Raw genomic sequence first — 23,791 nt, forward strand, 5'->3', positions numbered from 1 at the left:
ATATGGTAAGTTTACAGCTCTCTTCGCTATACTTATTAAGGTTAAAATCTCTTTTGACAAATCATCTCCCTTGGCTTGCTTGACAGCAATTCTACTTTCGGAAGGTGATCATAAACCAAATAGAAGTGATGAGAGGAAAAGAATTGAAAATGCTGGAGGCATGCATCGATCGTGATGTGGACAGGTATTATCTTTCTGATAAATCATCCGCGAAAGCTTGTTCAATTTCTTTGCATATATAGCAAGAATCTGCCTCCAATAGGTTGTATCATCCCCCAAACACCAAGAGGTGGCATGTATTATCAAGAATATATCATCAATATTGTTTCAGGAACTTGGAAGGTTGGAGGTGTATTGGCCATGTCTCGTGCGTTCGGAAATCGCATGCTGAAGCTACAACCTGAAGTTCATGTACTTCCTCGGATCATAATCATTGAATATTTTGGTTTCTATAGATTGATGAACTCAGTTGGTCTTGCATGATTACCCTCATGATCTCGGTGTAAGTAAGAAGCCGAATGGTTTACCTTTGAAAACAAGATTTTTAGGATATCAACTCCAGTCTGATGTTACTTGACACTTTAGGGAAGTACACTGTAATTTACCAAGTTCAATGGGCATATCCGTATATGTTGTCATGTGAACTTTCAGGAACAAGAAGTTGATCAAGATCTTATCACCAACAAACAACTCAAGGCCAACCTTGATAACACTAAAGGTTGAGAAGATTTTGATAGCGACTGAGAGATGACTGATTTTTTTTATCACCGTTTAATTACAAATCAAATAATGTAATTTGATTATTTTTAAATAGTATAGAAATAATTAATTTTGATAATAATATATCATCAAAAAAATAATTGAATTATGATCGAGAAAACTAAAGAAGGACCGAGAAGAATTTAATAACGACTGAAATATGATTGGTAAATACTATAGTTAGAATCGATAATTTAACACCTTAATAAAGCAATGTGATAATATATCCAAATTATCACATTAGCTTGTTATTTTTCAATAGTAAAATAGAATAGTTTATTTAATATTGTTAGAATCATTTAAATTTTGTCATTTGTACATTGTTTTTCATACAATTTTGGGATATTTTTTTTAAAAATAGAGGTATTTTTTAAATTGGGAAATAATTTGATAAATTAAAGTATAATCTGGATTTTTTTTCCAATAGATCAGAAAATTCTAAATTTAATTAAAATCTCTAAATTTTCTAATGAAAATCAGTAAATGAATGCAATTATTATTTTTTCACAAGTTTATGTGTGCACTACGAAATGGAACCACCTCACAGCCATGGTTAAGCTAAACGTGTAAATTTAACCATGGTTAATTCCAACTCTAGTTAGATGGGAACTCAACCCCATTGTTTTTGTTCACTATGAAATGCAACCATCTCATAGCCCTATTGTTTCGATCACTCTCCATCATCTACCAGGGTTTCGTCCAAGTTCAGTTCGGTGGGAGTGGGAAAAATCAAGCAATCTCTGTTCCAGCTCATTCAAATTCCGGATTTCGTGAGTAATTTTTACATTCCCTTTAATTTTTGCATGTGTGCAGTTTTAAGTTGAAATTGAATTTTTGTTTTGGAATCAAAATTTTTTGGGCAGTGTTATACTGAATTGAATTAGGCAGCCTGACAATATTTTGTTTGGTTATATCAGATCCATTGGAAATGCTCCTTTCCGTTGATTTAAGGATTAATTTGGGATTTGTGACTGTTAAGCTGTTTTCGTTAATGCTGTTGAAATTAGTTTATGTTTTGGCAAGGGTCTTTTTGGAGATTCGAGCTACTTCATTGCCAGTGTTGTTTATCCTTAAATTTCATGTTAGATCTTAAATCTGAACAAGAAAATACTAGGACAAAGCAAAAACCTAATCCTCAGCACTAGCCATCTCCAAATGCAGGAAACATTTAAATGTCACGGTTCACGGGCTCGTGATCGCATCATGGTTGTTGGTTAAATATAATTCAGAAGTCATGTCTTACTAGTGTCTCGTGAAAACTTGAATGTAGGCAATAATGTGTTGGAAAGAAACTTACAGATCACTAATCATTGGAAAATCATATAATTGAAGATGTAAAGATATAGTTTAGTTAGTTTTAAATAGGATTCTCCAAATTATGTTTGGATCTTAATTTGATTTGTTTCCACATAAATGTACATATGTATTATATATACAATACATCAATAATTACATAACAAGCAAATATCAATTACTCAATTCTTGATGTTGTTGTGGCATCAATAACTTTTCACTTGGTAGTAGAGGTGTGCCAAAAATTCAAGAAATCATGTGTATTGATTTGATGTCCACTAAGACCATAATTTTCCGTATATGTGATATTAATGGATTAGATATGGAATTACAGATATCAAATTTCAATATCCGATCAGGTCCAAAAGAATTTGTGACGTAGACCATCATATTGGGCGAAATTTATATTATATTCTCATGTATTCTCTGAATATTTTTAACCTTTAATAACAGTTTTGAAACTAATGGTATGGGAACTATGAGCACCCGATGGCTAATGTCTGGAAATTATGTTTTTAAACTTACATTTTTAGCATATTTCCCTTGACTTTTGAACTTGTAAACTAAAAATTAATTAGATTGAATAACTGCAGGCGGTTATTCGTTATCCGAAAGTGGATATCCGTGTATTGATCATGCAGATGTCACCTTTTTCGCAGATTAGAAAAGTTTCTGTCCAACTAAGTTGAATCTGATAGCAAATATATAGGTTCCATATATCATGATATATAACAAGTGGATACTCTAAAAATGACCATGTATTCTATCAGATACTCCCGGAATATGGAGTAGATGTGGGTACAGCTACGGTAATCATCCAATAAGTAACTTTAAAAAATAAATTGATAAAAAATAAATTGAATACAGCATCCGAGAAGGTCAAAGGAGTATCCTGACCATGTCTGCTTGGGCAAGAATTATCTTTTATTTTAGAATGATACAGTAGGGATCATTGTTTGGCAATATTTAAAAAATTAAGAAATTTTAATAAGTAATTACATTTTTTTAAAAAACAAAATAATATATTCTGGAGTTATTGATAAAGACAAATTGCACTTTTTATAATTTGCTGTGCATTATTATTTGTGATTATTAGATTGATTTTAAAATAAACTTGAGATTTAACGTGTTGAACAAAAATTTGTTTAATTTTAATCATTAATGCATTTATGATATTTTTTTATTGCTAATATACTTATGCATTTGTGGACGTTTTTATCATCGATATATTTATTTTTATTTCTATATAAATTAGCCATATCATTTTGTATCGTATTATAAATTTTGAAAATGATCTAATCCAATGTCCATACTTGTCCATCATAGGTCATGATAGAGCGTCGCTTCTTCTTCTTCGTGAGTGTATTGTTTATTGTGAAGCACGTCGTGTTTAAGTGCCTTTAGTTCTTGAGTTTTTACAAATGTTGAGAACATAGGGTGCTCAATAATGTGGGGGTGGTTTAAATTTTAACATAATTGTCATCGGCAACTCGGCTAATCAATCGGTTGGCTTCACCGCTGCTGCCACACATGTGCATGCCGAGTTTTTTGCTTCTTTGTTTTAGTTCTCAATTATTGATTCCAGGTCTTTTGAGGATATTACTTTGGAAGTGGAAGTCATGAGCCCGTTATTTGCCGATATTCTGTAATGATGGGGTTGCCTGGTTTATCATGATCTTCACTTGTAAAAGGCGAGACTGTGGTGCCTGGGTATTTACCCAAGCACAACGGTTTACTCAGGTGAGCCCATGCGCACACCTGTGCTCGCCTGGGAAGCTTTTCTCAGGCGCTCTTAAGGGCTTGTTAGGAAATCACGTATTTTTCCTATTTTAAAAAAGAATTAATCTAGGCTTTATTTCTTAAAATATTCGAAAATTACGCATAGATACACAACAGCCTTAAACTAGGATCTAAATTGTCAGTCAGCCTTAAACTAAAATCTAAATTGATTGACTGGACAAATTAGTAAACGAAATCCTTACACTTTCTTTGGTGAGAAAGATAATAAAAGTTGAGAAAAAAATCTGCCAGGAATAGCAGATTCTTTAACTACTCAACATACTAAAATAAATTCTCAATAATATTCTAGATCAAAAGAATAAAAGTAACGCAGAAATCTGCCAAGAAGGAAAGATTTCTTAACTGGATGCTAAAAATATATACTTTGCGGTAAAATAACCGTATGCCAATATATTTTTCTAAAACATTAATAATAGCATTTTTGACAGACGAATACATTTTTGTGATATGATATATTTTTTATTAGCCTGATTATTTCAATAGTAGTGTTCTGTTATTATAGTAGTAAATGCAGGCTCCAGGACGTTTTTGCGCCTTAGTGCGCCTTGTGCCTTTAACAACTATGTTCACCCTGGTAAATCTTGATAGTCGTCAAAAAATAAATCACATAATATTGTTTAAGAACTCAGACTGTTAAGTAAATGTCGTATTTTAATCAGAATGGTTCTGTTCTAGGACTTATAAATTTATATTTTTTGTAATAACATATATTTTATCCTCTGTCATGCTTCGGGTACTTCGAAATTATTATTTTGGAGTACCTTTTGTTGCCAAACAATCCCTGTTATTCAGTAGTTCTTGCTGTGACTTAAAGTACATGCATTGATTAGAAGATGAAAATGTAGAGGCATATCACATTAACTTTTAAGGATGGAGAGTTATAAAAATGTAGCATTGATTTTTCACCCCATATAATGTGTCTAAGTCACAACTATTGGAGTCCAAAAAATGACGCGAGCCCTTCTAATTTTTATGAAGTGCCCTATAAGATAAAATGACTTCATAATGATGATGTGCTAATTCGCTGGAGTAGCATGAATGGGCTCCACCCAATCCATGTTTATATGCTATATCTTCTCATTTCCCACCCATCCATATCATTAATAGCCATTCAATCTTTCTCAACTTTCATAATGTGGTGCATAAATATAAAGCAAATAAATGTTTTGAAACCATTCCTTAAACATTAGATATTCATGTGTATCAAATTACTTTATATTGAAAAATGACCATCCATCTATGCAGTACTCTCACTAATCAATTGCTCATAAATGTGTAGGTAGAGATTGCGCCAAATGAAATGGGTAGTCTTACAAAATCTTCTAATATATTATTTGAACTAGAATCCAGGAGCAAGCGTTGCGGGCTTGTATAATTTTTTATTTTTTCAAAAAAAAATTGGAGTTACATTTTTTATCATTTATTTAATTTATATTAAAATAAAGGTAATATCATAATTATAAAAATTGACGAGAGATCATATTACAATTTTATCTGGGGCTAAATTATAATTATAATTTGATAAAAGGTCATACCAACCTACCAAAGGTGGTTAGTATGATACCTTCGTCTTTAATAGATAGTGATAAATATCAATATATTATAACACATCTCATAATATTCCTCGTACTTCTTATAAGTTAACCTGTTTCAATGTGTAGAAATTAAATCACTACAAATATATTCAAATCAATGTTCTAAAATTCGTTAGGCGCTAGTCGGGTGCTAGACCAGCGCCTAAGCCATCTAGACTAAGACTAGACGCCATTAGGCGGATTCCACAATATCAAGTATCAACAGACCGCAAGGTGCAGACTAGGTTTTCTTGTTGCCTCTTGGAAGGCCTATAAACCCGGGCTTTTAATTGTTAGGGCATACCAACAAATGAGGCACCATTTATTTATGATTATTATTATTATTTGGCTTTTAATTCTAAAAACCCAAAAGAATTTTTTTTTGAAAGCCTATGGCACCTAGACGATTAGTTGGCGCCTAGGGCCGCCTATTCTGGCAGACTAACACTTTTTTCCTGTGGTCGACCGGTGCCTTGTGCCTAGGTGGCCGTCTAGTCCGAAATTTAGAACACTAATCTAATATGATTTGATATTTGGTATTAATAAGCTAAATTCGCTAACACTCTCAACATATTTAGTAAGCACAATTTAAAAATTTAAACTGCCTCAGAACCACGTAGCTGAAAGTGAGAAGTAGTAGAAACTACCTCGAAACCACCTGCAAATCCAAACTCATTACTTATTTCGAGTTTTTAATGCTAAAATTTAACATTATATATTAAAATCTTATAATGAAAAATATATTGTAGGTTAATGTAAAATAATACTTATTATGCACATGTAATGTGTGCTTCCAAGCTCCGACTACTACTGCTACTACTACTAATAATAAATGAAAGAAGAAAAGAGTGAATGGTAAATTTAAAGACAATAATTCTCATCATTGTGGTTAGTGCAAGATTTAGGTGATTGAAGGAGACACACACGATCTCCTGTCTTAAAAGTGAGCAGATACATCGTCGACACCCCCCTTGCACACAGAGATTCCAATACTCCTCTCCCACTTTCTCTCTCTACAGACCCATTGTCCATTCACTCTACTCCCACAATCATTCTCTATAGGGTTTTCGTTTTTTGAAAAATCCCCTTTTAATCACCTTTTCTTTTTAATTATAATCGCTAACTGTGGTAACTTTCTGAGTTGATTTTTCGGATCTTTGTTTGGATCTGATTCACCTTTTGATGGCAATCGATACGTGATTGTTCGTGAGGTTGTACGGATTTATTCGATTTTTTAATCTAATGGTGAAGTTTTGAATTTGAAAATGGCAGTGGATCTGCATCTTGAAGCTTGATTTTGAGTCGAGATGAGTCAGCTACTTTGAGTGTGAGGATTGATCTTTTTCGCTGATGATTGTGGATTTTTGTCTTTATTTTTTTTGAAAATTAATGATGAAATATGTTGTGATTTCATGTATGCGTGTGTTGAAATGGAAGGCGCTAATTTGATTTGAGCTTGTTTTTGTGAATGTAATCGAGAAAATAAAAGTTGTGGTAAATGAAATGTTATCATTGATTTAGTTGGATTTGATTCATCAATTGCTTTGGCAGCTGAAGATGCAAACTTTTCTATTTATGTAATATAAAAACCAAGGAAAAAAACGAATGTGGTGTTTGTCCATTATCGAACTTATTATAGGAAAAGAGAATCTTTGCATAGAGAAAGTAATTGTGTTGTTATACTTGGCAATTATTTATTCTTCACATCTCCTCTTGCATGAAAATCTACTAAAGAATTGATGATGCTGTTATTTCCTCTCTTCTTATGTGGTTTAGGGTTCATTAGATTCAAAATCTGATATCAAAGCATCAACTTTAGATGTTATGCAACAGTTCTTTGAGGTCTGTAAATCTTTGGGCGGGACACATTGAGAGATCTATTGAGGTGGGGAAGTTTCGGTATATTTGCGGAGGTTCTAATGCTGCTTGCCGCTTAACATATTTGTGGGATAGAAAATTTGTTGGAACTAGAAAGATGATGGTGGATTCTGGGTCGACTGCAAGAAGACCTATCATTGATGTCTTAACTGAGAAGGATGATGGTGGTGGCTTTGCTAGTGGAGGGTGGAAAAGGTGATTGAATTAAATAATTCTGTTAGTTTTTGTACTTATGTGGATATTTGGTATTCAATCATTCTTTGGCAGGTATAAAAATCTTACTTACGGTTGCTATTTTGGTTGCGATATGGAAGATGCCACTTGCCGTTTTATTATAATTAGTTTCAAGCGAATACCTTTTGAGACAAGGCCCTTTCATTTTTATTTATAAAACTTGCTTCAAATTTCAATAATGATCGTCACTAAAAAGGCCTTTCAAATAATTTATTTGGAGTATCTTCATCTGGCTATAAACATCTTCTAACCTGTCATTCTTTTTCTGGAGTAATGGAAAGAACTTGTGTTGGTTATGCTGTATTGTGTTTTTTATGTTAAACAAAAGCATTTTTTTGACTGTTCCTTGCGCTCATCTCTATGTCCTCAGGCTTCTGTGAGGGTACTTATGGTGGTTTGAATTTAAGCGTTAGGGTTCAAGTTTGTGGGCCATTTTTAACAAACTTTAGTTCAACATTCTCTTCCATTTTTCCCAACTTTTGTTCGACATATATTTCTTTGATAAATATTTGTGAGAAGTTCTCGATATTTATTGCTACCTTATAGCGCCATGCATGCTATCACATAGTTGAATTATATGGAAAGGCTGGGGTTTATCAGTTGGGAGAGTTTTTCTACTTTCATTATGTTGTCGGACTATGTTCGTGGAACAATTTTATTGATTGAGGTTGGATTAACTCTTTCTTTCCTGATTGGCAGTGAAGATGGAAGATTAAGTTGTGGTTATTCCAGTTTTAGAGGGAAAAGGGCTAGCATGGAGGATTTCTACGATATCAAGACTTCCAAAATTGATGGGCAGTCAGTCTACCTTTTTGGGATATTTGATGGTAGCTCTCCCCTTTGTTGTCCCCTAGCTTGAATATGGCTCGTAAAATTGAGACAGTACAAGTTTTGAGCTAAAATCTTGCTTCGTATATTACTTTTCATGAATTTATGCTCTTAATATCAAGAGGAGTGAGATGGCATAATACTCTTCTAATGAGGATTGTTTGTTGTTACAGGTCATGGTGGCTCTCGTGCTGCTGAATTTTTGAAGGAACACCTGTTTGAGAACATCATGAAACATTCAGAATTTATTAGAAATGTGAAGCTGGCTTTAAGTGAGTTGATAACCCTATTCCTCACTGTTTTTTTATCTTAAAAAATATTGATATTTGATGACCAGGGAACAGAGTTGTTTCAACTTGAGCATTACTTTTTGTGCTTTGAGGACTTTAAATATGTCCGTAATTATTGAGTTAATATCTGGAAGAGCTTCCTCAACCTGCACCAATTGTATGGGATCTTATGTGTTTACCATTATCTGTGCTGCCTGCTAGTTGAGTTCCCAATTTCCTTGTCTACATGTGCCCTGTATCATGCAATTCGGTGTGTTTCAACTGTTCGCCTCTGAAGGCCAATGTGGTTATATTATCTTACATCTGTTTATCTAAGAGGGTAATGGTAGTCCTATATTGTAAGAATTGGTAATGGTTAATGCACATTGATTATTTTCCTCCAGAGCGTGGTAATTTATTACTTGCTTTTTGTGCCTCCCTATTAAATATCTGTGACAGATCTGTAGTTACACGGCGAACCAAATTCCTGAATTTATCTTTGTAAGGACTTTAGAGCTATTAATTTGTCTGGGATCCCAGGGTATAAAAGATATATTCTCATCATTCCCTTTGTCTGATCCTGCCGGTTACCTCACCTCACCTCACCATACCATATCCGGTGCTGCTGTTATATATTTAATAAACTACCTGTTATCATGGGCAAAAACCTTAAAGCCTGTAGAAGTAATTGTACCAGTGGTTGGGTGGTTCTATGTTTTCAATGTCTATCCTTTTATGGCACATTTAAATAACTTAGATAAAATCATAGGTGAGGCATATCAGCAAACTGACAGAGAGTTTCTGGAGTCTGAAAAAGACACTTTTCGGGATGACGGCTCAACAGCTTCTACAGCCGTTCTTGTTGGCAATCACCTCTATGTTGCTAATGTTGGAGATTCTCGAACTATAATATCCAAAGCTGGAAAAGGTAATCACATTTTAGTTTTCTTATAAAGTAGTTTAGGTATTGTGACGAATCCGGCAGTCTCCCTCAGCAAGAAACAGGCTGCAAATGATCTGGAATTTTGCCACAGGTTATTACACAATGACCACTTAGTTCACTTTGATAGTTGGGATGGTTGAACTTAATGCTCTCCGGACGTACGTATGGACAGCGTTAGGAACTGAGTTACCTAAAGTAGCGATCTGAATAAAAGGAAGTTCGCTTGGTCTTTCTTTCCATTTCCTATGATATTTACGTGTTAGGTTTAAAATGATTGTTTTTTAACTTAACAATTCCATCTGGTCTGGCTAGTTTCAGAAGTGTTTGAACTTTTCCAGATTCGTCGAGGCAATATTCTGTTTCCAAACACAATTTCAAGTTGAACTATTTAATGACCACTACCATCATTTCGTTATAAGTGGTGGATGATTTTGTTAGGACATATATGGAGTTTTAAGAATTGGCGGCATTGATTAATAAATTAACGAATCAGTATCTCAGTAAAATAGTGAGCCAACATTTTTTAAAATTTGAGCTACCATATATGATTTATTAATCTACATCTTTTTTGATATATTGAATGTTTACAGCTCTTTTTACTGTACTTTGGAAACTTATCAAGTTTCAAATCTCTTTTGACAAATCATCCCCCTTGGCTTGCTTGACAGCAATTCCACTTTCGGAAGATCATAAACCAAATAGAAGTGATGAGAGGAAAAGAATTGAAAATGCTGGAGGTATCGTGATGTGGGCAGGTATTATCTTTCTGATAAATCACAGCTAAAGCTTATTCAATTTCTTTGCATATACATAGAGGTGTCAAAATGGGCTAGGCCCGTCGGATTGGGCCGTACCGCCATGTAAAAAAGGTGGGTTGGGTTGGCAATTTCCCAACCCACCAAATGGCGCACTGCCCGGCCCAATGGCGGGTTGTGGCGGGTTGCGAGATGGCCCGTCTCAACCCGCCAGATTATACATAAGTCCGTCGGGTTGGCCCGCTCCACCACCTAAAATAAGAGGGTTGGGTTGGTGTTTTCCCCTAATGGTGGGTTGCGGTGGGTTGTCTCGTCCCGCTTGCTCGTTTTGACATCTGTACATAAATAGCAAGAATCTGCCTCCGATAAATCGTATCATTCCCGAGACACCAAGAGGTGGTGTGCTTGATCAAGAATATATCATCATTAACCCTTCTATACAATTCCAATACACAAATGAGAATCCTTCAATGATAACACAGGGAGTTACTTTTTCTTGATGAACAAATGGGCCCAAATGCAGCATATTTTGTGGACTGATTGATCTTTGTCCCGTATGTTTAGTTATGTTTCCTTTTTCTTTCCACTGTTTGAGAGACTGGTTGCCACAGGTGAAAAATTTACAGGTGCTTGGAAAGATTAGTTTCGAGCAAGAATATGAACACCATGAACAAAGATGTGGCCTGTTGCATTTTAAAATCGATCCTTAAAAAGAATTTCAAAGTAGCTATCACCTTCAACTTTTGCTATTGTTTCAGGCACTTGGAGGGTTGGAGGTGTATTGGCCATGTCTCGTGCGTTCGGAAATCGCATGCTCAAGCAATTTGTAGTGGCTGAACCTGAAGTTCAGGTACTTCCTCGGATCATAATCATGGAATATTTTGGTTTCCATATACTGATGAACTCAGTTGGTCTCGCATGATTGAGTAGCCTGATCTCGGTGTGGTAAGAAGGCAGATGGTTTACCTTTGAAAACATGTTTTTAGGATATCAGCTCGAGTCTGTTGTTACTTGATACTTCAGGGAAATACACTTTGTAATGTACTAAGTTCAATGGGCATATGTTGTCATGTGAACTTTCAGGAACAAGAAGTTGATCAAGATCTTTAATTGCTCGTTCTTGCTAGTGAGGGTCTTTGGGGCGTTGTACCTAATGAGGTAATTTTGTGTGTGTGTGTGTGTGTGTGTGTGTGTGTGTTTGTGTATATATATATACATACATCACTTTTACATAATGACGCATATATCATATTTGCTGTTGTCGGCTTACTAAAAAATACATTCCAAAATACCGGTAACGAGACCAAATTTAGTCACAGTTTATTGGCTTTACTTCATTGTGAACCCTTGTTTTCAGGATGCTGTGTTGATAGAACAAACAGAAGACGACCCCGAAGCAGGAGCTCGGAAGTTGACGGAAACTGCTTTCGCTCGTGGTAGTGCTGACAACATCACCTGCATCGTCGTGAAGTTTTGCCATGATAAACCCAGGCCAGAGGAAATTCCTCAACATCTTGAAGCCGAACTGAAGGAAACAAAACATGATTGTGAACCAAAACCCGAGGTATCCCAGTTAGATTCTGAACCAGAGTCAGAGGAGACCCAACAGAGTTGATGAGTTTGTTGATGAATTTGCAATTCTAATTCATACTCGCTTGTCGAGCCAAGGGTTATGGTTTGTTTATTCATTGGTTTGTTTCTTGCAATTTGTCTTGTAATTTAGAAATTCTGTTGATTGTGTAGAAGTTCTTTGACTCATAAATGTGTTCGTGGTCGATTCAAATGTGTGGTCTAATTTAATTTTAATTTAATAAAGACGTGGTTGATATTTTGATTCTCTTCTTGTCAATTGATCCTAATTATACAAGTGTATTTGAGATTTTTTAGGCAGATCGATGGATTTGTAGTAAGAGATTTCAAATCCATAATAAAATATATATTGATGTTTAGATAAATCCATTTGACAATAGATAACAAATCTAAAAAAGTATTTTTTGAGTAACTATGTACAATTTCAAATCCATTCCGACATAGTGGTATTTAAAATCTTTGTCAAATATTTCTTCAATTCTAAATCATTTCATCTAAAAATACGACATATAATTATTATATCTTGTGAAAAGATAAATTTAAAATTCATTTAATATTTAGTCAAACAATTATAATATATTTGAAATAACGAATCTGAAATTTATCTTTCGATCCGCATGTACCCTCAGTTAAGCAACTAGTTTGTATAGTGCAATTGAATCAACCTTGTACAAAGAAGGGTCCTTTCCAAAGTACGAGGGGCTTTGAATGTGATCACAAAATGGTTTGTCTTGCAATGTACTTGCTTTTTAACTACATAGCCATGTAATGAAGCCAAAGTTTCATTGAACTTATAATTGTAGATTTCCAAGCACCACTGTCAATGATCTTGATTTTTGAGACGGGTCAACCATACTCATATTTACCAAAATAATTAAAATTTTTGACATAAAAAATAATAATTTTTAATTGGGTGCTCCAAATAAGATATCTGCCTCACAAAATTAATTCGTGAGACCGTCTTACAAAATTTTTTGTGATTAAAAAATGCGTACATGTGTAATGTTCTTTTTTTAGCTAAAATACATTCATTCATCATATTATCTTAGGCAAAAATTTGTGTGAGACGATCTCACGGGTCGTATTTTGTGAGACGAATCTCTCATTTGGGTCATCCATGAAAAAATATTATTTTTTATGTTAAGAGTATTATTTTTTATTGTGAATGTCGGTAGAGTTGATCCGTCTCACAGATAAAGATTCGTGAGACCATTTCACAATAGACCAACTCATTATCTTATGTATGTAAAACACGAAAATCCAATTCTTAAAAAAAAAACCTAGAATACAATTTACACAACTTTCCAATCATTAATTTTACTCCGGTCTTGAAAATCTCAATATGATTGTTTTTATTGGTTTTTTGTTTACATGATAGAATCGGACTCTATATCACATTTTATATTCAAATAATATAAATGATAAAATTTTATAAATAAAAAGAATTGATCAAGGTTAAAAAAATATCCGAAGTTTTGAAAACACATGAGTTAAAAGGTAACTGTGGTTACGCCAAATGTGTTAATTTAACCATGGTTAACTCCAACTCAAGTGAGGTAACTGAGGTGGGAACCCAGAAGTTTGTGTCCACCATGAAATGGAACCATTCTCACAGCCATGGTTAAGCTATATGTGCAAATTTAACCATGGTTAACTCCAAGTCTAGTTAGATTGGAACTCAACCAATAGTTTGTGTCACTATGAAATGCAACCACCTCATAACCCTATTGTTTCGATCACTTTCTCCTTTGTCCACTAGGGTTTTGTCCCAGTTAAGTTTGGCGGGGGAGTGGGAAAAATCAAGCAATCACTGTTCCAGCTTATTCAAATTCCGAATTTCGCGAGTAATTTTTGCATTCCCTTTAATTTTTCATGTGAGCAGTTTTAAGTTGAAATTAATTTTTGTTTCTGGAATCTAGGGGTTTTTGGGCAGTGTACTGAATTGAATTAGGCAGTTTGACAATCTTTTGTATGATTATATCATATCCACTGGAAATGCTCCTTTCCGTTGATTTAAGGGTTAATTTGGGATTTGTGAGTGTTAAGCTGTTTTCGTTTAATGCTGTTGAAATTAGTTATGTTTTGGTAAGGGTTTTTGCCGGAGGATTTGAGCTACTTCATTGCCACTGTTGTTTCTCCTTAAATTTTATGTTAGATGTTAAATCTGACAAGAATATACTAGGACAAAAAGTAAGGCTAATCCTCAGCACTAGCTATCTCCAAGTGCAGGAAACACCTAAATGTCACGGTTCATGGACTCATGATTGCGTCATGGTTGTTGGTTAATTATCATTGAGAAGTCGTGTCTTACCAGTGTCTCATGAAAATGAATAATTTTAAAATTGAATATAAGCAGTAATGTATTGGAAAGAAACTCACAGATCACTAATCATTGGAAAAGATCATATAATTGAAAGATGTACCGTTATAGTTTAGTTAGATTTAATCAGGATTCTCCGAATTATGTTTGGATCTTAATTTTTTGTGTTTCCATATAAATGTACATATGTAGTTTATATACATTTCATTAGTAATAACATAATAAGCAAATATCAATTACTCAACGTTAATGTTGTTGTGTCATCGACTTTACGTCGCTTGGTATTAGAGGTGTGCCAAAAATTCCAGAAATCATGTGTATTGATTAGTATCTGACCGGAAAATACACTCAATCAGATATCCACTAAGACCTTTCCATGTGATATTACTGGATTAGATACGGAATTACAGTTATCAAATTTAAATATCCAATCAGATCCAAAAGAATGAGTGACAGTTAGACGATCATGTTGGGCGAAATTTATATTATATTCTCGTGTATTCTCAGTGTATTTTTATCCATTAACGATGTTGAAACTAATGGTATGAGAATTATGATGGCTAAAGACTGGAAATTATGTTTTTGAACTTTATATTTTAGGCATATTTCCCTTGAATTTTGAATTTGTAAACTAAAAATTAATCAGATTGAATAACTTCAGGCGATGATCTGAAAGTGGATATTCATGTATGAATATATCATTATGCAGAGGTCTCCTTTTGGCGTATTAGAAAAGTTTCTATCCATCTAAGTTGAATCAGATAGCAAAAATATAAGTTCCATATATCATGATATCTGATGCATGGATACTCTAAAAATGACCATATATTCTATCAGACGCTCCCTACATCTGGTAGATGTGGGTACAGCTGCTGTAAGCATCCAACAAGGAACTTTAAAAATTAATTGGATACAGCTTCCGATAAGGCCAAAGGAGTATCCTGATCATGTCTGATTGGATAAGAATTATCTTTGATTTTAAAAGGAGTAGTATGGATCATTTTTGGCAATATTTTAAAAAATTAATATTTTTTCATTATCAATTTTTTCAAAAAACTCAAAATAATATTATATGGAGTTATTGATAAAAACAAATTGCACTTTTTATAATATGTTTGCATTATTATTTGTGATCATTAGATCGATTTTAAAATAAACTTGAAATTTAATGTGTTGCACAAAAAATTGTTTAATTTAATTGTTGATGTGTTCATGATATTTTTTGTTACTATTAGCCGTATCATTTTTGTTCATATTTTAAATTTGAAAATTGTCTAATCCAACATCCATACTTGTCCATCATAGGTAATGATAGAGTGTCGCTGCTTCTTCTTCGTGAATTTACTGTCCGTGTTTAACCACCTTTAGTTCTTGAGATTTTTTTCAAATGTTGAGAAGATAGGGTGCTCAATAATGTGGGGCTGGTTTAAATTTTAATGTAATTGTTGTTGGCTTATCAATTTGTTGGCTGCACCGCTGCTGTTAGACATGGTGCATACTGAGTTTTTTGCGTCTTTATTTTAGTTGTGATCTCATTTATTGATTTCACGTGTGGTTCCAAGCCTTTTGAGGATATTACTTTGGAATTTGAAGTCATGAGCTCGTTAGTTGCCGATATGCTGTAATGATGGGGTTGCTAGGTTTATCATGATCCTTCACCCCTAGTAAATCTTGATAGTTGTCAAAAAATGACTCACGTGATATTATTTATGAACTCAGACTGTTCTGCGAATGTTGCATTTTAATCAGAATGGCTCTGTTCTGGGATTGTTATATTTATAATTTTTGTAATATCATATATTTTATCCTTTGTCAGGCTTCAGGTACTTGGAAATTATTATTTTGGAGGACCTTTGTTGCCAAACAATCCCTGTTATTCAATAGCTCTTGTTGCGACTTGATTGTACATGCATTGATTATAAGATGAAAAACTAGAGGCATATCACTTTTAAGGATGGAGTGCAATAAAGATGAAGCCCTCAGGGCCAAATCAATTGCTAAGGGCAAGTTAGAGAAAAAGGATTTTGGAGGTGCGAGAAAATTTGCTTTGAAAGCTCAAACTCTGTATGCTGGGTTGGATGGCATATCCCAGTTGTTGGCGACACTGGATGTGTATGTATCTGCAGAGAATAAGATAAGCGGGGAAGTAGATTGGTACGGAGTACTTGGTGTAAGCCCCTCAGCTGATGATGAAGCAATTAGAAAACAGTACCGGAAGTTTGCCCTCATGTTGCACCCTGATAAAAATAAATCTGCTGGTGCCGAAGGTGCTTTTAAACTGGTTTCTGAAGCATGGACTTTGTTATCTGATAAGGCAAAGAGGTTGGCTTATCAAAGGAGGGTCTCCAAGGGGTTTCTCCAGAAGGTTCCTGTGCATAATGGTGGTCCATCAGCAGCACCCAGGGCGAATGGGTATTACAAGTTTGCAAGCAAGACAACATCAGTTCCAGTGACCCAACATAATTATGTGAAGGTGCCCCCTAAACCTGCTCCTACTCCTATTACTACTCCTACTCCTCCTACTCCTACTCCTACTCCTACTCTATCCCATCAAAGAACTGATACTTTTTGGACGATATGTGATTTGTGCAAGATCCATTATGAGTATGTGAGGATATATCTAAACAATACTCTTCTTTGTCGCAATTGTAAGAAGGCCTTTAAGGCTACAGAGACTGCTTCGCCATACAATTGTTCCAATCCAACCAATCAGTTTCCTCGGCAGCGGCACCCTAGTCATGGTAATTATGTACCCAAACGAAATGCTCATGATCCTGGAAAAAATTGTGGAGCTGCTCAAAAGTCAATACCAGGCCAGTCAGGTCCAAATTCCAATAGGTATGTTAACCAACATCAGGATTCACTCTCTGGAACAGCTACTGTAGGTAGCAGAGATCCTTCAATTGCAGTAAAAGCTGCCAATGTTGTTCAACTGGCACTGGATAAGTTGAAGAGAGCACACACTGAATCACATGCCTCCTCTGGGTGGGAGGCGTATATTAAAAAGAGAAAATTAGATGAAGATGTCGGGAGATCTGGAACTAACAATAATTCAGCCCAGGGACATGGTGGATTTGGAACTTCCAGTGCGAGTGCTGGATCAAGCGTTTCTGGTTTTTCTGGAACATACCATAAGCCAAACATCACTAGAGAGTTGACAGCCACGGAAACCCAAAACATGCTTGTGGTCAAGGCCCGACGAGAGACTCAAAAGAAGCTAAATGAATGGCAGCTGGAGATGATATCCAAGCCCGTGACTAAAGAGAAAGACAAGATGAAAGCAAGCAAGAAAGAGATAATTCAAGGTGAGTCGTCTGCTGCCAGGATAGCCAAGCAAGCAGAAAATTATCAGGTTAACTGTGCTTTTGGTAATGCCACGAGAGATGATCCTGCAGTGGCATCCATAAATGTTCCAGATCCCGATTTCATGATTTTGACCTGGATAGAACTGAAAGTTCTTTTGGAGATAATGAAGTTTGGGCTGCATATGACAATGATGATGGCATGCCACGTTTCTATGCTCTAATCAACAAGGTCATCTGTAGGAAGCCATTTAAGTTGAGGATCAGCTGGCTTAACTCAAAAACCAACAGTGAATTTAGTACTCTAGACTGGATAGGCTCAGGTTTCTATAAAACATGCGGAGAATTTAGGGTGGGCAAATATGAAACTTGTAAATTCATCAATGCTTTTTCTCACAAGGTTAGTTGTTCGAAAGGGCTGCGTGGAGGCATTTTATTACTCCCCAGGAAAGGTGATGTTTGGGCACTCTACAAAAACTGGTCATCTGATTGGAATGAGCAGACACCTGATGAAATTATACACAAGTACGATATGGTGACGGTACTAGCTGACTACAGCGAGGATATGGGTGTCACTGTTGCTCCTCTTGTGAAGGTGGTCGGGTTCAAAACAGTATTTTGTTCAAATTTGGACCCTGAATTGATCAAGAGAATACCTAAGGAAGAGATGTTCCGATTTTCTCATCAGGTCCCAAACCATTTACTTTCTGGCCAAGAAGCTCAAAACGCCCCCAAAGATTGCCTAGAGCTGGATCCTGCAGCTACTCCGCTGGAACTTCTTCAGGTGATAGCTGGGACCAATGAGGCATCAATCAATGAAGCTGAATAAAGAAAGTTCAGAAGACGGAGAGCTCGACGTCTCTTTCCCCCAACTCCAAGAATGAAGACATCGCTTTCACTTCACAGCCATAGGAAATGATAAAGAGATGTGCATACCACTTCTGATTCTGTCGTCTTTAATATCGGAACGCTCCCCATTGAAGACCAGACATATATTTTCAAGTTCAGTAGAATTTAATATAATGTAAGCAGCACAGCTTATCTTGGCATCCTTTTGGCTTAGAAAATACCCTTTTCCTTCTGTATAAACTTTGTTTTGCTGCATCTTGGAGTCAACTCATTTACCTTCGAAGGGGTGGGTATTTTGCCAGCATCCAACGCAATGATTGAATACATATGGTCCATATTTATTAGCCTAATATTTTTTTTACCGTATGTACAATAATTTTTTTTAATTATTTTGATTTATGTTCAAATAAAATTAAATATTATAATGATAAAAAATAAAGAAAGATCATACAATAATTTAAATTAATTATATTTATATGAAGATTAAATCATAATTTTAAAATTTATCAAAAAAATATAATTTGAAATAAAAAAACCAAATTGTAATTTGTATATATTTCGACAATTTTACAGAAAAAAGACAGATGCTTTTTTTTTTTGTCTGTCAAGAGATTCTTTATATATAAGTAACAGATATTAATATTTGAATTTCTAATATTAATATAAATCTAAGGTAATAATTTATTATTAGGTTGCTATTTCCTAAAAACAAAAACAAACTTGTATCAAATTATTCAATACAATCTCCCAAAAAAGTTACAAGTACCTTATATATCATTAAAATCACGAGTACAAATAATATTTTTAAAATATTAATAATTCAATTTTCTTTTAGTATCAAAGCATCGTCCAAGCAAGATTAGATTATATAAAGGTCTCGACAACGCAAGACAAGCAACAGCATAATTCATCCCCAGTTTTCATGAAAACCAAATCAAAGCACAAGTTTCTCTATGGTTTCCAAAGTGGAACACAAGATCCATGTACATTCTTATTGCCTTTCACTTCATGCAAAAATGGAAGAAAATGTTGATGCCCTAACCAACAAGAACATCCTTGTAAGGGGTTGTAGTCACGCCCGACTGCCCCTCCTCGATGGCAGCTGGTCTTTGCTGCCTCCACTGTTCTTCTCTAACTTGTGGCACCTGCCTCTCTCTCGGTTGCCCCTCATCCCTATCTATTGGCCTCTGTTGCCTCTGCTGTTCTTCTCTGATGAGTGGCACTTGCCCCTCTCTTATGCGAACCAAACGGTCTTGTGCGCCACCCCGCAGCTTCTCTAGTCTTGGTTCACTACCATGTTGCATCTCAAAAACTTTTAGGACGTTTGCCACGCCCCCAAGAAAAAGTAATATGCTTCCGGATACACACAACCAAATCCATGATTCACCCTGCACCCATTTGTCTCATTTTAGAAGTCGATTAATTATTCAGTCCATACATTGAGCAGCCTCAACAACTAGTGTCTTAAAAAGTGTTAAAACACTTGATCAAGAAACTCGTGTACATCAATCAGCCTTCATTTTTTTCAGTAACGATTAATATAACTGAGACTCGTACCGAACACACAACAGTTTCTAGGTGGCTTTCACCGCCTCAGGAGGGAGGATGAAACAGGGTTTAATAGTTGATCTAAAATTACTTTCGACTCGGAAGTTCTAATCGCATTGCGTCACAACACGACACGAAAATGTCAGTGGGAAATCATTTCATATTGTACACAAAAGTAAAAGTTGAGAAATCTAGTAAACATTCAAATTTAAAGTTCAAGCTACACAAATAGACATGGCTTCCACACAAAACTTGACGTAAAAATGCAATTTTTCACAAAGGTGGACATATGAGACGAGAGCAGGTCAGCATAAATGAACAGAATATCACAAGCATATTCAATCGTTTCAACTAAGGGAATAAACTACCAGAAGATCCAAGCCACGGCGATCGTAACCAATCTGCTCTCGGCTGTTGATAATACCTCCGACTAGGAACAACAAGCTCGCCATCATGAATGGAATATGAACACTCTCCTGCAAGATCTGAACAGTCCCGTCCGCTCTCTCATAGAATTGACAGGAGTTTTGGATGGATCCAAGCAACCATAGAACTGGACCAGCAATAAGCATGTTTAAAGCATGTAGTTCCAACTTATTATAGTCGTATCCTTTTCCTGCCTGTCAAAAAATGCACAGGGAAAATTGCCATTATTATTAAATAAAACAGAGTCTTTTGTAGTTTGAAAGAAGTATTTTTGGAACATAAAAAATTGATCTTGACACCAAAACTGCATGTACTCAAGGCCCCTCAACCTTGTATCAATATAGCATAGATAAGGCACAGTCAACATTATATTATAAACTCCAAAAGTATCGAATGGAAATACCTTTGATTCACTCGAAAATTTGGTAAAGAACAAAAAAACAAATATTCATCAGTACATTATTATCATAAATGGCCTTAATTCAAAATATTTTACAATTTTAGTATGAAAAAGACAAATTACAAACAAAAGATATACGTGAAATTTGACTATACATATGAATAAAATAGCAAAGATACATCATACCGATTAATCAAGAATGATTTTCCCTGAATAATATTATTTAAATCCTCGTATTTTCTATTTATTATCCAGTCATTCGTCATCCAATCCACGAGTTAATTCCGAAATGGAAGATTGAATCAAAACCAGGAAATCAGATAACTAACATTTTGCGTGAATGGGAGGAATAAGCTGGAGGGTTTAACTCCAAATTTAACCCATCGAAATTAAAAGATACCCAGCAGGTAACAGGTAATAAGCACAATACCTGAATGAATAGAAAAAGAGTGGCCAAGAAAAAAAGAAGAGTGCCGATAGCAAAAATCAACGGCCCGGAAAATTCCACGAGCCCCAACTGCAAATCGAACTCCATCAACGGCAACCTGTAATCGATTCCCGCGAGATGCGCGACCAGATCATGCACGTTCACCAATAAAATTATCAACAAACCTATCATTGCCAAAACCAGCCCGTATCGAGCCTGGCTTGTCCACAGGCTCGCGAATCCACACACAAGCACGATCGTCGCGAAGACGTACAGGCCGGCGTTTATATATTCCGATCTGTTCCGAGCCCATCTCGGGCCGTACATTCGTATTTCCCTGGCCGACGCAAGCTTCACCATTTTCGCTAAGAAAACAACGGAAAAGAAGTTACAATGGTGTGCGATTTCTAGATTCGACTGAGGATTTCGGCAGCATTTTTGAAGCAGCCATGTGTAGGGGTACGGGTGATGAGGTGTGAGACAGAGTAACGAGGTTGGGCACGTGGCTTCGTGCATGTCCTCCATGCAATCTCACTTTGGTAGAAAATTGTGGTAAATTATTTTCACTTTAGATTATTTATTTAATTTAATTTAATATTAAAAAAGTCATTTAATCTAGGCTGTCACGTGTGTATACACTGTCCGAACAAATGTTTCATCTAGATCATGCACAAAGCACAAGACCTTCTAGCAAGTTATTGTTCGTTGTTTCATGTTTGATCGTATAAAAAATATTGAGTTATATATATAGAAATTTGATATATATATTTTTTTAGAGTTGAGTGACGTTCAAATTTTAATTTTAAAATAATATTAGAGACTTTTAATCTATCGTTATGTGCTGGACTCTTCATAGTTAGATAACCGTTATGTGTTAGATTGTGTATATTTAAGTCATTCCTTCTGCTTATACTTGGACCACTTGTAAAATTCACGTTTCATATGTTCATTTTTTAGACGTAAAGATAGTGTGTTCGTTGTCCAACATCAGTTCGATAAAATATAATATATGAACTTAATAATCGTTCCCCTTTAAACTAACTTTTGAGTTTAAATTATATCCAAATTTTAATCTTAACCCTGACACCAAGCATAAATTCAAATTCAAATTCAAATTCAAATTCGTACATGAGTCAAAAGAATAATTTTTCAATTCTAAATAGTAAATTTGTTTTTCATTGAATAAAAAACAACATAAAAATCACATTATCTTTATAAAATACAAATATATTTAATACAATGGCATTATTGTTCCTAGTTTGTGATTACATTTATTTACAAATAAATAAGAATCAAATTATTATAATCTACACAATCCCCTACACTGACAAATAATGACTGTTTTGGTAAAACAAAAAAGTTGTTAAGGATGTAATTTATGCAAGGAAAACTTTTGAATTTTCTCAATTTTACTAAAATTTAAAATTTCCTAATGGAAATCGAAAAAAAGACCTTAATTGTGTTGCTTACATTCGATAATAACTAATTCCAATCGTATCTCATTAATTAATTAACTATCATATCAATATGGTATTCATCTGCGAATTCGAATAACATAACAAATAAATCGACTCGAATTCAATACCAAACCACCCGAATTTCCCATTACTATCATAGTAGAATAATTAAACGCGGTACTTTAGATTTGGGGAATACTTGATATTTGTTTAAGCTTGAATATTAATATTGCATAAATAATTTTCAAACATTATTTATTTATTCGATATTGTAATATAATCATATTTTCATACTTCAACATGTCTGAAGCGTCAACTGTACTCGTCAGTACTAAGTACGACGCGTTGCGTGGTTTGAAGTGGAATTTCTTTTGTCACTATAATTTATTGCACAATTAATATATATAATTTAGTTGGATCCCATATCTTATCTTAATTTATTTTATTTTATTTTATTCACAAAATATACTTTTCCACTACAGGTCATTTGTCAGCTGTCTTTTCAATCAAGAGTAGGTCTCTTGTGAGACGATCTCGTGAATCTTTATCAGTAAGACGAGTCAACCCTACCGATATTTACAATAAAAAATAATATTCTTAGTATAAAAAATAATATTTTTTCATGAATGACCCAAATAAGAGATCTGTCTCACAAAATACGACCCGTGAGACCATCTCACACAAGTTTTTGCCTTCAAACCAATATACATCGAGTTATCTATAATTTAATTCACATTATTAATAATAATTATTATCGACTTCTATTTTTTTTTAATTTTTTCCAAAAGGCAACTTTGTTCTTTTCTGAAATAGTAATCCTCTATATTCGACCAAATTTTTTTTTTTAAAAAAAAAAGCGTGGAAAGGTGAAACTTTATTATATATTTTTTTAAAAAAAAAACTGCATAAAATTGTTATTTAATATATTTATATTTAAAAGAATAATTTATTCTTGATTGTTTATGTATTTTATATTGTACGAAGTGTGACTTAATTTAGATCGTGTTGGCATGTAGTGATATGCGTTGAATGGTCACCACTACCGAGTAAATTGGTTCAAACCCAATTCTTATTGACCAAAAACTGAGAAAATAAATGGTTCCATTTAATTAATAAGTCAGTCAAATTTCATTGTCGTT

The 23,791-nt window shown here is 34.6% G+C and overlaps 2 protein-coding genes and 1 pseudogene across 2 annotated transcripts; 2 read left to right on the plus strand and 1 right to left on the minus strand.

Annotated features, from left to right (window-relative positions):
- The first annotated feature begins 1,378 nt into the window (after positions 1 to 1,378).
- LOC140969500 (probable protein phosphatase 2C 76) lies at positions 1,379 to 12,170 on the plus strand. Its single transcript, XM_073430862.1, is given in 9 exon segments — positions 1,379 to 1,533; positions 7,203 to 7,499; positions 8,238 to 8,365; positions 8,540 to 8,638; positions 9,405 to 9,563; positions 10,247 to 10,333; positions 11,092 to 11,183; positions 11,417 to 11,491; positions 11,691 to 12,170. Coding segments are annotated over 8 exon segments (1,152 nt in total). The 5' UTR covers positions 1,379 to 1,533; positions 7,203 to 7,245; the 3' UTR covers positions 11,949 to 12,170.
- On the plus strand, positions 3,799 to 18,696 carry LOC140969499 (uncharacterized; annotated as a pseudogene).
- A 543-nt stretch (positions 18,697 to 19,239) lies between these two features.
- Positions 19,240 to 21,633, minus strand: LOC140969496 (uncharacterized). Its single transcript, XM_073430859.1, has 3 exons — positions 21,199 to 21,633; positions 20,311 to 20,562; positions 19,240 to 19,782 (listed from the first exon to the last, which is right to left on the minus strand). Exons 1-3 carry the CDS (start codon positions 21,553 to 21,555, stop codon positions 19,432 to 19,434), a joined length of 960 nt encoding a protein of 319 aa, XP_073286960.1. The 5' UTR covers positions 21,556 to 21,633; the 3' UTR covers positions 19,240 to 19,431.
- Positions 21,634 to 23,791: the final 2,158 nt, after the last annotated feature.

This window comes from Primulina huaijiensis, unplaced genomic scaffold (assembly GCF_012295235.1).
Source record: "Primulina huaijiensis isolate GDHJ02 unplaced genomic scaffold, ASM1229523v2 scaffold42007, whole genome shotgun sequence".
NCBI classification, from domain to species: Eukaryota; Viridiplantae; Streptophyta; class Magnoliopsida; order Lamiales; family Gesneriaceae; genus Primulina; species Primulina huaijiensis.